The sequence below is a fragment of the Gavia stellata genome, unplaced genomic scaffold (genome assembly GCF_030936135.1).
Source record: "Gavia stellata isolate bGavSte3 unplaced genomic scaffold, bGavSte3.hap2 HAP2_SCAFFOLD_300, whole genome shotgun sequence".
NCBI lineage: Eukaryota > Metazoa > Chordata > Aves > Gaviiformes > Gaviidae > Gavia > Gavia stellata.
In genome coordinates this window covers 28,928-43,982 of record NW_026777063.1, presented here as the reverse complement: position 1 = coordinate 43,982, position 15,055 = coordinate 28,928, and the positions used below count along the sequence as shown (strand labels likewise).

The 15,055-nt window shown below is 70.0% G+C and overlaps 2 protein-coding genes and 1 long non-coding RNA gene across 3 annotated transcripts in view; all 3 read left to right on the top strand.

The window, feature by feature from the left end:
- LOC132321624 (eukaryotic initiation factor 4A-I-like) overlaps positions 1-888 on the top strand; it is a 7,840-nt gene extending 6,952 nt beyond the window's left edge. Inside the window, 1 exon segment of the mRNA XM_059835092.1 lies at positions 865-888. Within this exon segment, the coding sequence (XP_059691075.1) occupies positions 865-888 (24 nt within the window).
- A 190-nt stretch (positions 889-1,078) lies between these two features.
- Positions 1,079-1,802, top strand: LOC132321629 (uncharacterized). Its single transcript, XR_009484815.1, has 4 exons — positions 1,079-1,148; positions 1,256-1,332; positions 1,589-1,671; positions 1,767-1,802. It is a non-coding gene; the product is annotated as an uncharacterized LOC132321629 (long non-coding RNA).
- Positions 1,803-6,978: 5,176 nt separating this feature from the next.
- LOC132321627 (actin-like protein 6B) lies at positions 6,979-14,481 on the top strand. Its single transcript, XM_059835096.1, is given in 16 exon segments — positions 6,979-7,003; positions 7,268-7,344; positions 9,054-9,086; positions 9,088-9,220; positions 9,752-9,852; positions 9,955-10,052; positions 10,948-11,042; positions 11,144-11,250; positions 12,569-12,658; positions 13,023-13,084; positions 13,188-13,302; positions 13,393-13,473; positions 13,570-13,665; positions 14,231-14,317; positions 14,400-14,444; positions 14,446-14,481. Coding segments are annotated over 16 exon segments (1,281 nt in total).
- Positions 14,482-15,055: the final 574 nt, after the last annotated feature.

The following is a 15,055-nucleotide window of genomic DNA, read 5'->3' as shown; positions in this document are numbered from 1 at the left end:
GGCGGGGCCGCGCCCCGCCGCCCCCTGCCCGTGAGTGCCCCCGGGACCCCCCCGGGACCCCAAACACCCCCGGGACCCCCCAACATCCCCTCGGGGACCCCCCAAACACCCCCGGGACCCCCCAACATCCCCTCAGGGACCCCCCAAACACCCTCCAGGACCCCCCAGACACCCCCAACATCCCCTCAGGGGACCCCCAAACACCCTCCAGGACCCCCCAACAACCCCTGAAAACCCCCAAACACCCCCCAGGACCCCCCAAACACCCCCGGGACCCCCCCAAACACCCCAGGGTAAGGAACCCCCCCCCCCCCCACGCCCCCCCTGAACCCCAGTCTCACAGCTGGGGGGAGCTTGTGGCAGCCAGGGAGCCCCCAAATACCCCTGGGACCCCCAAACATCCCCTCCAGGACCCCCCAAACATCCCCCGGGACCCCCCAACATCCCCTCCAGGACCCCCCAACACCCTCCAGGATCCCCCAGACCCTCCCCAGGACCCCCCAACATCCCCTCAGGGACCCCCCAACACCCGCCAGGACCCCCCAAACATCCCCTCAGGGACCCCCCCAAACACGCCCTGGGACCCCCAAACACCCCCTGAGACCCCCAGACCCCCCCAGACCCCCGCAACATCCCCTCAGGGACCCCCCCAACATCCTCTGGGACCCCCAACATCTCCTAAAGGACCCCCCCCAAACACCCCCCCGGGACCCCCCAACACCCCCGGGATGCCCAGACACCCCTGGGAGCCCCCAAAACATCCCCTGACCTCCCCTCCAGCCCCCCTGGACCCCCCAAACATCCCCTGGGACCCCCAACATCCCCTCAGGGACCCCCCCCAAACACCCCCCCGGCCCCCCCCAGGGTAACCTGGACCAGGAGCGCTGAAGACGCAGCCGGAGTTGGCGGCGGCGGCTCTTTACCAGCAGCTCCAGCACCAGCAATTCCTGCAGCTCCTCGGCTGGTGGGTCCTGTGCCCCCCCCCAAAAACCCCCACCTGGGTCCCCCCCCCAGGCCGCCTGGGTCCCCCCGTTGATCCCCCCCCCCCCAAATCTCCCCAGGCAGCCGCTGGCCCCCTGCCCCGTCCCCCCGAAAGCCGGGGAGCTGACGCCACAACTGGGGGCTCTGCTGCAGGCCCTGAAACCCAGGTGAGACCCCCCCCTCCCCGAGACAACCCCCCCGACACCGGGGACCCCCCCCCGGACACGGGGGTCCCCCCCCGGGGTCCCCGCTGCCTGCTCTGCCCCCCCCCCAGGCAGGGGGAACCCAACCTGCTGCGGTCGCTGTCGCTGCCAGAGGCAACGCCGCTCTGGGACCCCTCGCAGCCCCCCGGTGAGTTGGGGGCCCGCTGTGGGTCGGGGGGGGTCACAGTGGGTCTGGGGGGGGCCGCTGTGGGTCACTGGGGGGGGGGGGGGCTGGGGGTCGGCTCATGGTGGGGCAGCGCTTGGGGATGGAGCTGCCGTGGGGGAGGGGGAACCCCCAGGGCTGCTGTGGGCTTGCCGTGGGGCAAGGGGCAGCTCCCGGGGCCGCCGTGGGGCAGCCGTGGGGCTATGCGCTCCCCCCCCTTACTGTGTGTGCCCCCCCCCAGGCAACGATTTGGGGCTGTGGGAGCTGCCCCTCAGCCCCCCCCTGCAGAGCCCCATCCTGGAGCAGCTGCAGCTGCAGCACAAGGTGAGCCCCGATGTCGGGGTCCCCCCCCCGATGTCGGGGTCCCCCCCCCCCGGTTTTGGGGTCCCCCCCGGGGTCCCCCCTGAGTGCTGTCGCAGCTGCAGGAGCTCCGCGCCCGGCGGGAGGAGGACCACCAGCGGAAGCGGCGGCAGGAGGAGGAAGCTGCTGCGGCGCAAGCAGGTTGGGGGGGGGTGTCTGCGGGTCCCGGGGGGGTCCTGGGGGGGTCTTGGGGGGTCCTGGGGGTCCCTAAGGGAGCTGGGGAGGGTCCACAGGGGGGTCTTGGGGGTCCCTAGGGGTGCCCTGGGGTTCTTCAGGGGACCTGTGGGGGTCCTTTTGGGGGGGCACAGGGTCCCTGAGGGAACCCTGGGGGTATTTTGGGGGGGCCTGGGGGGTCCCCGGGGGGGTCCCAGGGTCCCCCCCCACCCCGACACACGCCGTGTCCCCCAGTGCCGGCAGCAGGAGGCGCTGCTGAAGCTGCTGCAGCAGAGCGGGGTCCCCGGGGGGGGCCCCCCCAAACTGGGCCCTGCCTAAGGCCCCCCCCACCCCGGACGGCGAGCGGGCCCCCCCCCCAAGGCGCAGCGGGGCCCCCGGGCTGTGAGTGACACCCCCCCCAAAAACTCCCCTGGGGACCCCCCCACTGGGGTCCCCCCGTACCTCCCCTGTCCCCCCCCGCCATGGGGTGACAGTGTGTGTCCCCCCCCGTAGGTGGGGGCCGTGAGGGCCCCATGGGGGCCGGAGCTGTGGCCCCCCCCGGAGAAAAGCCCCCCGGCCTGGGAGGAGAGCGGGGCCGGGGGGGGGCTCCTGCACGGGGGCGGGAAGGGCGGCCGCAGCGGCCCCCCCCCCGGGGTGAGTGGGGACCTGGGGGGGTCCCGGGGGGGGAGATGGGGGGGGGGTGGGATGGGGGGGGTGGGGGTTAGGGGACGTGGGGGGGGGGGCATGGTTGGGGGGACATGGGGGGGGACGTGGGGGGCACAGGGGGGACGTGGGGGCTATGGGGACGTGGTTGGGGTGTGGGGGGGCACAGGGGGGGAGTGGGGGCTATAGGGACGTGGTTGGGGTGTGGGGGGGCACAGGGGGGAGTGGGGGCTATAGGGACGTGGTTGGGGTGTGGGGGGGCACAGGGGGGAGTGGGGGCTATGGGGACGTGGTTGGGGTGTGGGGGGGCACAGGGGGGACGTGGGGGCTATGGGGAAATGGGATGGTGGGGGGACGTGGGGGGACAGTTATGGGGGACGGGGGGTCACACGCGGGTGGGACCCCCACTCCTGCCCCACGGCGGGGGGGGGTGTGTCCGTCCCCCCTGACCCCCGTCCCCCCCCCGTGCCCCCCCAGGCCGTGCGGGCGGGGCCCGGAGGAGGCGGCGCTGCTGAAGCTGCTGCGGGGGGCTGCCCCGCCCCCCCGAGGCCCTCCCCCACTGGTGCCGGGCGGCGCTGCAGGCGCTGGGGCCCCCCCCCGGGTACGGGGCCATGGGGGGGTGGGGGGCCTGGGTGCCCTAGGGGGTGGGGGGGGCCTGGGTGCCCTATGGGGTGGGTGCCCTGGGTGCCCTAGGGGGCGCGAGGGAGGGGTCCAGACACCTGGCTGCCCTATGGGTGGTGGGGGCCTGGGTGCCCTAGGGGGCGCGAGGGAGGGGCCCGGATGCCTGGTTGCGCTATGGGGTGGGGGCCTTGAGTCTCCCAGGGGGCGCGAGGGAGGGGCCCGAACACATGGGTGCCCTGTGGGGTGGGGGGCCTGGGTCCCCTAGGGGGCATGAGGGAGGGGCCCAATGCCTGGGTGCCGATGGGTTGGGGGTCCTGGGTGCCCTAGGGGGCGCGAGGGAGGGGTCCAGACACCTGGCTGCCCTATGGGGTGGGGGGCCTGGGTGCCCTAGGGGGCGCGAGGGAGGGGCCCGGATGCCTGGTTGCGCTATGGGGTGGGGGCCTTGAGTCTCCCAGGGGGCGCGAGTGGAGGGGCCCGGAACACATGGGTGCCTGTGGGGTGGGGGGCCTGGGTCCCCTAGGGGGGCATGAGGGAGGGGCCCAATGCCTGGGTGCCCGATGGGTTGGGGGTCCTGGGTGCCCTAGGGGGGCGCGAGGGAGGGGCCCAGACACCTGGGTGCCCTATGGGGTGGGGGGCCCTGGGTGCCCTAGGGGGCGCGAGGGAGGGGCCCAATGCCTGGGTGCCCTATGGGTTCGGGGTCCTGGGTCCCCCCATGGGGTGGGGGGCGCAGGCTCTCTTGGGGGTCTGGGGGTGTTGTCAGTTGGGGGGCCCGGACGCCTGGGTCCCCCCCATCGATCCTCCCCCCTCAGTGCCGGGGGTGGAGCCCACCCCCCCCTTCGAGGCCTGGCCCCGCCCCGCGGACCCCCCCGAGGCTCAGCCCTTCCCCCGCCTGCTCCCCGAGTGTCGCAGCCGCCCCCCGGCCCCGCCCCGCTGCCCCAGGTGTGGGGGGGGACACAAGGGGGGGGTAATGGGGGGGGACGACACCCTGACCCCCAGCTTCACCCCCAGGGGGTTCACCCCCAGGGGTTTGGGGGGCTGCTGTGGGGCTGGGGGGGGGGAGGGGCAGCTCCTCCCTCTTGGGGGGGGCTCGGGGGGGGCTGGTGGGGTCTGTGGGGCTGGAAGTGGGGGGGGCCATGGGGCTGGAGGGGGGTCCAGGGGAGGATGGGGGGTGGGGAGGACTCTTGGGGGTCCACAGGGAGCTGTGGGGCAAGGGGGGTGCCTTATAGGGGGCTGGGGGGGTCCCTGCTGGGGGGGGCAGCTGGTGGAGGGGGGGGGAGCGTCTATGTGGGGCTGACCATGCCCATCCCCCCCGCAGGAGGCGTGGCTGGGGGCGGGGCCTGTGCCCCTCCCCCCGTTCGGCCCCGGGGCGAAGCCACCGCCCACAGAGGGGCCTGGAGGGGGGAGGGGGAAACAGCGCCCCTGCTGCTGCTGCACAGCGACCCCAGCATCCTGGGTATGGGGTTGGGGGGGGGGGCTATGGGGCGGCTGTGGGGTGGCATTGGGGGGATGGGGGCCGCTGGGGGGGTGGGGCAGGACTGGGGGTGTCTAAGGGGGTGCTGGGGGGGGTGCTCTGTGTGGGGCGGGGCTCTGTGTGGGGCTGGGGGGGTGCTCTGTGTGGGGCTGGGCTCTGTGTGGGGCTGGGGGGGAGTCTCTGGAGCATCAAGAGGGGGGGTGTCCTGGGGTGGGAGGTCTGTATGTGGGGCTGGGGGGGGGTGATGGGGTGGAACCTTTGTGTGGGGCTGCAGGGGGGGGGTCTTGGGGGGGTCAGTGTGGGGCTGGGGACACCATGTAGGGCTGGGGAGGGGCTATGGGGGGCTCATGTGGGGCTGGGGGGGCCACTGACCCCATTATCCCCTCCCAGGTTACTCGCTGCACGGACCTGGGGGTGAGGTGGAAATGGTGGAGGAGTATTGAGCCCCACGGCTGCCCCACGGCCGCCCCACGGCACCCAAAGGCTGCCCCCCCGGCTGCCCCCCGGGCCCCCCCCGGCGCCCCACCAAGCACCTTACGGCCGACACGACCAACCCAGCTGCACTTTAGCGCCGGAGCTGCCCCACAGCGCTGCCCCACGGCACTGCCCCACAGCGCCGCCCCACGGCCAGGTCAGAGCTGTCCCACGGAAGGGGGCTGGAACTGCCCCATGGATGGTGTCACAGCCCTCCCCCCCCCCGACAAACACCAGCCCCATGGCACGACAGGATGGGGCCACCCCATAGGGACTGGAGCTGCCCTATAGCGCCGGCGCTGCCCCACGGACACCGGAGCCGCCCCACAGACACCAGAGCTGCCCCACAGCAGGGGGGCTGGAGCCGACTCACAGCTGCCCCACGGACACCAGAGCTGCCCCACGGCAGGGGCCAGAGCTGCCCCACAGATGCTGGAGCTCCCCCATAGCGGAGCTGGACTCGTTGCACAAGGCCACACCCCCCCCCCCCCCGGGGCCGTGTTTACAGCCCCCCACTAGGGGGCAGGCCAGGCCCCGCCCCTGTAGACCACGCCCCCTCCTACACCCGGCCCCGCCCCTTTCCCCCTTGCTGGGCTCCACCCCTGGGCCAGAGCCCCACCCTCCCTTAGCTCAGGCCCCGCCCCCGCCTAGGCCCCGCCCCCTCGTGGAGTGTACTGTTGTTGGGGGAGGGCTGAGCCCCGGATTTGGGGGAAATTTGGGCGATTTGGGGGGGGGGTGAGCGAAACCCGGGGCGGAGCCACCCCACCCCCCCACCCCCCAAATCAGCGATTTGGGGTTGTTTTTACGGGGGGGAGGGGAGAGCGCCCCCCCAGCAATAAGAACGGAGCCCTCCCCGCCCCTCCTCCACCCCACGTGCCAACCCCTCCCCCACCGGGGGCGGCGCTGTTGAAGTAAGGGGGGGTGAAAGGGGGGGGGTGTACGAGCCCCTCTCCCCCCCCACCGCCCCCCCCCCCCGGGCAGGGGCCCGGCTGCCCCCCCCCCCTCCCCCCCCACCCCCCACTGAGAGTGTGCAAAATGTTTACAGGCCCCTCCCCCACGCGGGGCCCCCTCCCCCCACCCCCCCCCCCCGGGGTCCCCTCTGAATAGACCCTGTACGTACCCCTCCCCCCCCCAATAAAGTCCTCGGTGCAGCCGCGTGGGCTCCGTGCGTGGCCCCCCCGTGGGTGTGGGCCTCAGTAAGCCCCACCCCTTACGATGTCGTGGGCGGGGCTTAGGGAAGTGCGGTCTGGCGGCGGTGGGTGGGGCTAAAGGAAAAGCTCATCCCATCCCCCCCCCCGGCACAACGGGAGGGTGAGGGAAGCCCCGCCCCTCTGTATGCAGTGGGCGGTGCCAACGGAAGCCACACCCTTGGGCACAATGGGCGGGGCTCAATGCGGAGGGACCCGCCCCTCCCGACAATGCAGCCGCCGGAGGCCACGCCCACAGCGGGGAGGAGCCACCACCCGCGCTCCGCTGGTGGAACGACACGCCCCCTCTCTACGCCACGCCCCCCCCGCTGCATCACAACAAAACGCCCCCTCTCTAAGCCACGCCCCCGCTGCATCACAACAAAACACCCCCTCTCTAAGCCACGCCCCCCGCTGCATCACAACAAAACGCCCCCTCCCGGACACCCTCCCCCCCCCCAGGGGGCGTGTCCCGGACGCCTGTGTCCCCCCGAGGGGGCGTGTCCCGGGGGGGTACCCCCCCTTTAACAAACCGGGCGCCTGCCCCTTTAAGGCGCCCTCATTGTCTGCGGCGCCGTCCAATCAGCGTGCGCGCAGGACGGCGGGCGCCGATTGGCTGCGCGTCCCGTATCCCCGCCCCCCCGCCGGCCCCGCCCATCCCGCCGCCGGGCGCTGTCCAGTGCTGAACCCGCGGCCGCCGCCATGAGCGGGGGGGTCTACGGCGGCGGTAGGGCGGGACGACGGCACCGGGGAGGGGCGGGGCCAGCGGGAGGGGGCGGGGCCACACCGGGAGGGGGGCGGGGATAGCGGGGAGGGGCGGGCGGGGCGGAATAGTGGGGACACGGCGGGGGGGGGGCGGCGCGGGGGGGGGGTCTTGGTGTCACGGGGGGGGGTCCCGGTGCCACTGTCACCGTGTGTGGCCCCCCCCGTGTCACCGAGTCCCCCCCCGTGTCACCGTGTCCCCCCCCGTGTCACCGAGTCCCCCCCCCAGATGAGGTGGGGGCACTGGTGTTCGACATCGGCTCCTTCTCGGTGCGGGCCGGCTACGCCGGGGAGGACTGTCCCAAGGTGGGTGTCACCGTGTCCCCCCCCGTGTCACCATGTCCCCCCCCCCGTGTCACCGTGTGTGTCATCCCCCCCATGTGTCACCGTGTCCCCTCATATCATCATCATTCCCCCCCCGCCCTTGTCCCTTCTGGAGGGACAAGGCCACCGTCCCCATTGCATGCCATCCCCATGGCCACGGTGTCCCCAAGGCCACCACCCATAACCCAATGTCACCATCGTGGTGACATCCCCATGGCCACGCTGTCCCCAAGGCCACCACCCATAACCCAACGTCCCCATCGTGGTGACGTCCCCATGGCCACACTGTCCCCAAGGCCACCACCCATAACCCAACGTCCCCATCGTGGTGACATCCCCATGGCCACACTGTCCCCAAGGCCACCACCCATAACCCAACGTCCCCATCGTGGTGATGTCCCCATGGCCACACTGTCCCCAAGGCCACAACCCTCAGGTCAACATCCCCATCGTGGTGACATCCCCATGGCCACGGTGTCCCCAAGGCCACCACCCTCAGGTCAACATCCCTATTGTGGTGACCTCCCCACAGCCACGGTGTCCCCAAGGCCACCACCCTCAGGCCAACGTCCCCATCGTGGTGACGTCCCCATGGCCACACTGTCCCCAAGGCCACAACCCTCAGGTCAACGTCCCCATCGTGGTGACGTCCCCATGGCCACACTGTCCCCAAGGCCACAACCCTCAGGCCAACGTCCCCATCGTGGTGACGTCCCCATGGCCACGGTGTCCCCAAGGCCACAACCCTCAGGCCAACGTCCCCATCGTGGTGACGTCCCCATGGCCACACTGTCCCCAAGGCCACAACCCTCAGGCCAACGTCCCCATCGTGGTGACGTCCCCATGGCCACACTGTCCCCAAGGCCACAACCCTCAGGCCAACGTCCCCATCGTGGTGACGTCCCCATGGCCACACTGTCCCCAAGGCCACAACCCTCAGGCCAACGTCCCCATCGTGGTGACATCCCCATGGCCACGGTGTCCCCAAGGCCACCACCCTCAGGCCAACGTCCCCATCGTGGTGACATCCCCATGGCCACACTGTCCCCAAGGCCACAACCCTCAGGCCAACGTCCCCATCGTGGTGACGTCCCCATGGCCACACTGTCCCCAAGGCCACAACCCTCAGGCCAACGTCCCCATCGTGGTGACATCCCCATGGCCACGGTGTCCCCAAGGCCACAACCCTCAGGCCAACGTCCCCATCGTGGTGACGTCCCCATGGCCACACTGTCCCCAAGGCCACAACCCTCAGGCCAACGTCCCCATCGTGGTGACGTCCCCATGGCCACGGTGTCCCCAAGGCCACAACCCTCAGGCCAACGTCCCCATCGTGGTGACGTCCCCATGGCCACACTGTCCCCAAGGCCACAACCCTCAGGCTAACGTCCCCATCGTGGTGACGTCCCCATGGCCACGGTGTCCCCAAGGCCACCACCCTCAGGCCAACGTCCCCATTGTGGTGACGTCCCCATGGCCACACTGTCCCCAAGGCCACAACCCTCAGGCCAACATCCCCATCGTGGTGACATCCCCATGGCCACGGTGTCCCCAAGGCCACCACCTGTAGGCCAACGTCCCCACCACAATGACATCCCCGTGGCCACGCTGTCCCCACCACGGCCACCACCCACAAGCCAACGTGTCCCCCCCCCCATGTCCCCGTGGCGGTGGTGACGGGGCGGTGGCAGGCGGACTTCCCCACCACGGTGGGGCTGCTGTCCCCCCGAGGAGGTGGCCCTGGAGCTGGACGGTGACAAGGACAAGAAGGGGGGGAAGGTCTACTACATCGACACCAACGCGCTGCACGTGGCCCGCGAGGGCATGGAGGTCCTCTCGCCCCTCAAGAACGGCATGAGTGAGCGGGGACAGCGTGGGGACACCTCCGGGGTGGGACACGGGGATGGGGACACCCTGCAGGGGCATGGGGAACCCGCAGAGGGCATCTCAGGGGGTTGGGGTCACCCAATGGGGCCACCGTGGGGTTGGGGGACACCTTGTGGGGACACCACGGGGTTGGGGTCACCCAATGGAGGCCACCACGGGGTTGGGGGTCACCCAATGGAGACCACCACGGGGTTGGGGTCACCTCCTGGGGACACCATGGGGTTGGGGGTCACCCAATGGGGCCACCGTGGGGTTGGGGGACACTTTGGGGGGCCACCACGGGGTTGGGGGTCACACAATGGGGCCACCACGGGGTTGGGGTCACCCAATGGAGGCCACCACGGGGTTGGGGGTCACCTTGCAGGGCCACCATGGGGTTGGGGGTCACCCAATGGAGGCCACCACGGGGTTGGGGGTCACCCCATAGAGCAGCACCTCTCCGGACCAGCCCCCGTGCCCCCCCCCATGCCCATGTCCCCACTCACCATCCCCGTGTCCCCAGTCGAGGACTGGGAATGCTTCCAGGCCATCCTGGACCACACCTACGGGAAGCATGTCAAGTCGGAGCCGGGCCTGCACCCCGTCCTCATGTCCGAGGCCCCGGTAGGTGGCCCCCCCTACCCGTGCGTCACCCCCCCACCGCGGTGGCAGGGTCCCCTGACGTCCCCGCGGTGTCCCCATGGTGTCCCCACGGTGTCCCCTCAGTGGAACACGCGTGCCAAGCGGGAGAAGCTGACGGAGCTGATGTTCGAGCACTACAACATCCCGGCCTTCTTCCTCTGCAAGACGGCCGTGCTCACTGCGTATCCCCGGTGTCCCCACCGCTGTCACCCCCCCCAGGGAGCCAACCCCCTCCCTGGGTGTCCACACAACCTCCCCGGGTGGCTGGGGGGGACGTTGGGTGGTTGGGTGGGTCTAGGGGTGGTTGGGTGGGTGGTTGGGTGGGTCTAGAGGTGGTTGGGTGGTTGGGTGGGTGGTTGAGTAGGCCTAGAGGTGGTTGGGTGGGTGGTTGGGTGGGTCTAGAGGTGGTTGGGTGGGTGGTTGGGTGGGCCTAGAGGTGGTTGGGTGGGCCTAGAGGTGGTTGGGTGGGTGGTTGGGTGGGTCTAGAGGTGGTTGGGTGGTTGGGTGGTTGGTTGAGTAGGCCTAGAGGTGGTTGGGTGGGTGGTTGGGTGGGTCTAGGGGTGGTTGGGTGGGCCTAGAGGTGGTTGGGTGGGTGGTTGGGTGGGCCTAGAGGTGGTTGGGTGGGTGGTTGGGTGGGCCTAGAGGTGGTTGGGTGGGTGGTTGGGTGGGCCTAGAGGTGGTTGGGTGGGTGGTTGGGTGGGTCTAGGGGTAGTTCGTTGGGTGGTTGGATAGTTGGGTGGGTCTAGAGATGGTTGGTTGAGTCTAAAGATGGTGGGTGGGTCTAGAGATGGGTGGGTGGGTGGGTTTCGGTGTGTGTGCCAGTGCTGGGCTGGCTCGTTAGCAAGCAGCTGGGGCCTTTGTTGGGCTGGACAGGTCATTAGGCCTTCGTTAGCCCATTGATTGGCTGATTACCTGCTTGGGGGCGGGGGCTCATGCCTCCCCAGAGGACTGGGTGGGTGCCCAGGGGGACAACTGGCACTGACTCTTCATTAGCGGGCCACCCCTCGTTAGTGGGGCTCCCCCCCGCCTCGTTAGCAAGGCCCCTCGTTAGCGTTGCCCTTGACCACGGCGGCCCAGCTTCGCCAACGGGCGCAGCACGGGGCTGGTCCTGGACAGCGGGGCCACCCACACCACCGCCATCCCCGTCCACGACGGCTACATCCTCCAGCAAGGTAAGGGGGCGGGCTCACTGGGGTGGGGGCAAGGCCAGGCGGGGCAGGGGCGTGGCCCGGAGGCCGGGGTCCTCGCGGTGACTCACCGGTGGCCCCCGTAGGCATCGTCAAGTCGCCGCTGGCCGGGGACTTCATCTCCATGCAGTGCCGGGAGCTCTTCCAGGAGATGAACATCGACATTGTGCCGCCCTATATGATCGCCGCCAAGGTAGGGGCGGGGCCGGTGAAGGACACGCCCCCCCCGGAACAGCCTATCAGAGGAAAATAGGGCTGTTGTTAGGCTCCGCCCCTTGGGGGTAGCTCAGCCCCAGCAGTTCCCCAAAAACCTCTGGGCTTTGTCCCCCGAGGGGTGGCCCAAGACAAAGGCCACGCCCCCTTAGGGGCAGCCCACCCCCCAGGCTCCGCCCCCTTGGGTTGGTCCAATCCCTTAGCTCCACCCCATTAGGGGCAGCCCCTCTCTTTAGCTCCACCCCTTCAGGAGCACTCTGCCATAGGCTCCACCCCCTAAGGGCCAGCCTTTCCCTTAGCTCCACCCTTTTAGGGGCAGTCCTTCCCCTTAGCTCCACCCCTTTAAGGGCAGCCAGCCTATAGCCACCATCCCTACAGGGGAAGCCCTTCCCCTTAGCTCCACCCCCTAGGGACCACCCCATTTAGCTCCGCCTCTTTAGGAGTAGCCTGCCCATAGGCTCCACCCCTTTAGGGGCAGTCCTTCTACTGAGCTCCACCCCTTAGGGGGCAACTCCCTCTTGGCTCCACCCCCTCAGGGCCAGCCCTTCCCCTTAGCTCCACCCCCTTAGGAACAACCCTTCCCCTTAGCTCCACCCCCTTAGGGGCAGACTGCCCATAGGCTCCACCCCTTCCCCTTAGCTCCACCCCCTTAGGAACAACCCTTCCCCTTAGCTCCACCCCCTTAGGGGCAGACTGCCCATAGGCTCCACCCCTTCCCCTTAGCTCCACCCCCTTAGGAACAACCCTTCCCCTTAGCTCCACCCCCTTAGGGGCAGACTGCCCATAGGCTCCACCCCTTCCCCTTAGCTCCACCCCCTTAGGAACAACCCTTCTCCTTAGCTCCACCCCCTTAGGGGCAGACTGCCCATAGGCTCCACCCCTTCCCCTTAGCTCCACGCCCTTAGGAACAACCCTTCTCCTTAGCTCCACCCCCTTAGAGGCAGCCTAATAGGCTCCACCCCTTCCCCTTAGCTCCACCCCCTTAGAACAACCTTTCTCCTTAGCTCCACCCCCTTGGGGCAGTCTGCCCATAGGCTCCACCCCTTCCCCTTAGCTCCACCCCCTTAGGAACAACCCTTCCCCTTAGCTCCACCCCCTTGGGGCAGTCTGCCCATAGGCTCCACCCCTTCCCCTTAGCTCCACCCCCTTAGGGACAGCCCACCCTCAGGCTCCACCCCCTTCAGGACATTCCCCCATCCCCACCCGTCTCCCCCCTCCCCTTACACCTCACCCCACCCACTACGGAGGCAGGCCCCGCCCCTATAAGCCCCGCCTCCTCCCTGACGCCCCGCCCCCAGGAGCCGGTGCGGGAGGGGGCCCCCCCCAACTGGAAGAAGAAGGAGAAGCTGCCCCAGGTCTCCAAGTCCTGGCACAACTACACCTGCAACGTGAGCGAGGGGGGGCACCCGGACGTCTGGGTCCTCTGGGGGGGTACGGGGGGTCCACACGCCTGCGTCCCCCCTTGGGGGGGGGGTCGGGGTCCCTGGGTTCACACTGGGGGGGGCTGGATGTGGGGGGGCTCCTGGATACTGGGGCACGGGGGGCTTGGTGGGGATGGGGGGGTCCTGGATGCTGGGGTCCCCCATTGTGGGGGGGTCCCAGGTGCCTAGGTTCACCGTGGGGGGGGGCTTTGTGAGGGGAGGGGGGATGCCTGGGTCCTTTTTGGGGATCCCGGATGCCTGGGTCCTTTTTTGGGGGGCCCGAACGCCTGGGTTCACCCCCCCACTTTGTGTGTGTCCCCCCCCTCCCCAGGAGGTGATCCAGGACTTCCAGGCCTCGGTGCTGCAGGTCTCCGACTCCCCCTACGATGAGCAGTGAGTGACGGGTGGGGGTCAGGGGGGTTTTAGGGGGGGGGCTCAAGGCGGGTTTTGGGGTTCCCCCCACCCCATAACCCCCCCCTCACCCCCCCTACTCCAGGGTGGCCGCCCAGATGCCCACGGTTCACTACGAGATGCCCAACGGCTACAACACCGACTACGGGGCCGAGCGGCTCCGCATCCCCGAGGGGCTCTTTGATCCCTCCAACGTGAAGGTTGGGGGTCCTGGTGGGGGGGGTTGGGGGGTCCCAGGGGGTTTTGGGGGACCCCTCTGACACACACAACCCCCCCCCGTCACCCCGCAGGGTCTCTCGGGGAACACGATGCTGGGCGTGGGGCACGTGGTCACCACCAGCATCGGGATGTGCGACATCGACATCCGACCGGTGAGTCCCCAGGGATTTGGGGGGCAGTTTGGGAGGGGAGGGGTCGGCGGTGACGCCCTAACCCCCCTGTGTGTGTCGTCCCCCCCACCCTCCCAGGGTCTCTACGGCAGCGTCATCGTCACCGGGGGGAACACCCTGCTGCAGGGCTTCACCGACCGCCTCAACCGGGAGCTCTCGCAGAAGACGCCGCCCGTGAGGGATGGGGGGATTTGGGCGTTCGGGGCAGGGAACCCCCCCCCGTGGGATGTCAGGGGGCTGGGAGGGACCCAGGCGTCCGGGGAGGGGACTCCCCACCCCCCTTGTGGGATGTTGGGGGGCCTAGAGGGGACCCAGGCATCCGGGAAGGAGACCCCCAACCCACCCTGTGGGGTTTAGGGGACCTGGGGGGGGACCCAGGCATCCGGGAAGGAGACCCCCAACCCGCCCTGTGGGGTTTAGGGGACCTGGGGGGGGACCCAGGCATCCGGGAAGGAGACCCCCAAGCCCACCATGCGATACTGGGGTGCTGGGAGGGACCCAGCCATCCGGAACAGGGAACCCCCGCCTCCATGGGATGTGGGGGGGCTTGGAGGGACCCAGGCATCCGGTACGGGGACCCCCGACCCCTCTGTGGGTATAGGGGGGCTGGAAGGGACCCCATCCCACCATGGGACATCAGGGGGCCGAGTGGGGGGGACGCAGACCGGGCTCTCAGTTTCTCCCAGTTGCCCCCAGTGGCTCCCAGTTGCCCCCTTTGCCCTCCCCACCCCCCCCCCAGAGCATGCGCCTGAAGCTGATCGCCAGCAACAGCACCATGGAGCGGCGCTTCAGCCCCTGGATCGGGGGCTCCATCCTCGCCTCCCTTGTGAGTAGGGGGGGGCAGAAGGGGGGGCCTGGGTGCCTGGGTGCCTCACCCCACACCCCCCATGTGTGTCCCCCCTCCTTAGGGCACCTTCCAGCAGATGTGGATCTCCAAGCAGGAGTACGAGGAGGGGGGGGAAGCAGTGCGTGGAGCGCAAGTGCCCCTGAGGGGGGGATCCAGGCGTCCGGGCGGGCCCCCGGCCCCCGCCTCACACGCGGCCTTGCTCTCAGCGTTGGCGCTTCGGAGCCTGTGAGAAAAAAACAAAAAAACCCAAGAAAAAACATTAAAAACCGCAACAATAAACACCCGGAAAGGTGCAGAACCCACCTGGTGGGGCCCAGCTGAGGCGGCGCTGCGCTGCCGGGTGGCTCGGGCAGGGGATGAGGCGGTGGGGGAGCCAGGGGACGCGTTTTCATGAGGTAAAGTGGGGTGGGGGAGGGAAGTTTTTACCGATTTAGCGGTTTTTTCCCTCAAAACTGCGAGCGTTGCGGCGCGCGCCCCGCCTCGACGCCTTCCCGCCTGGCGAACCGCCCACTGCGCATGCGCGGGCGGAGGGGAATGCGCGCGGAAAGGGGAGGTGAGCGCGGCGTGAGTCACTGCGCGTGCGCGCCTCCCCCGGTGAAAGAGGGGGCGACTGCGCATGCGTAGACGCGGGGGCGGGCGGGAGACGCGCGTCCGAGAGTGACTCCCTGCGCATGTGCGCCCCCACCGCCCCGGTGGGAGGGGTCCGCGCATGCGCGC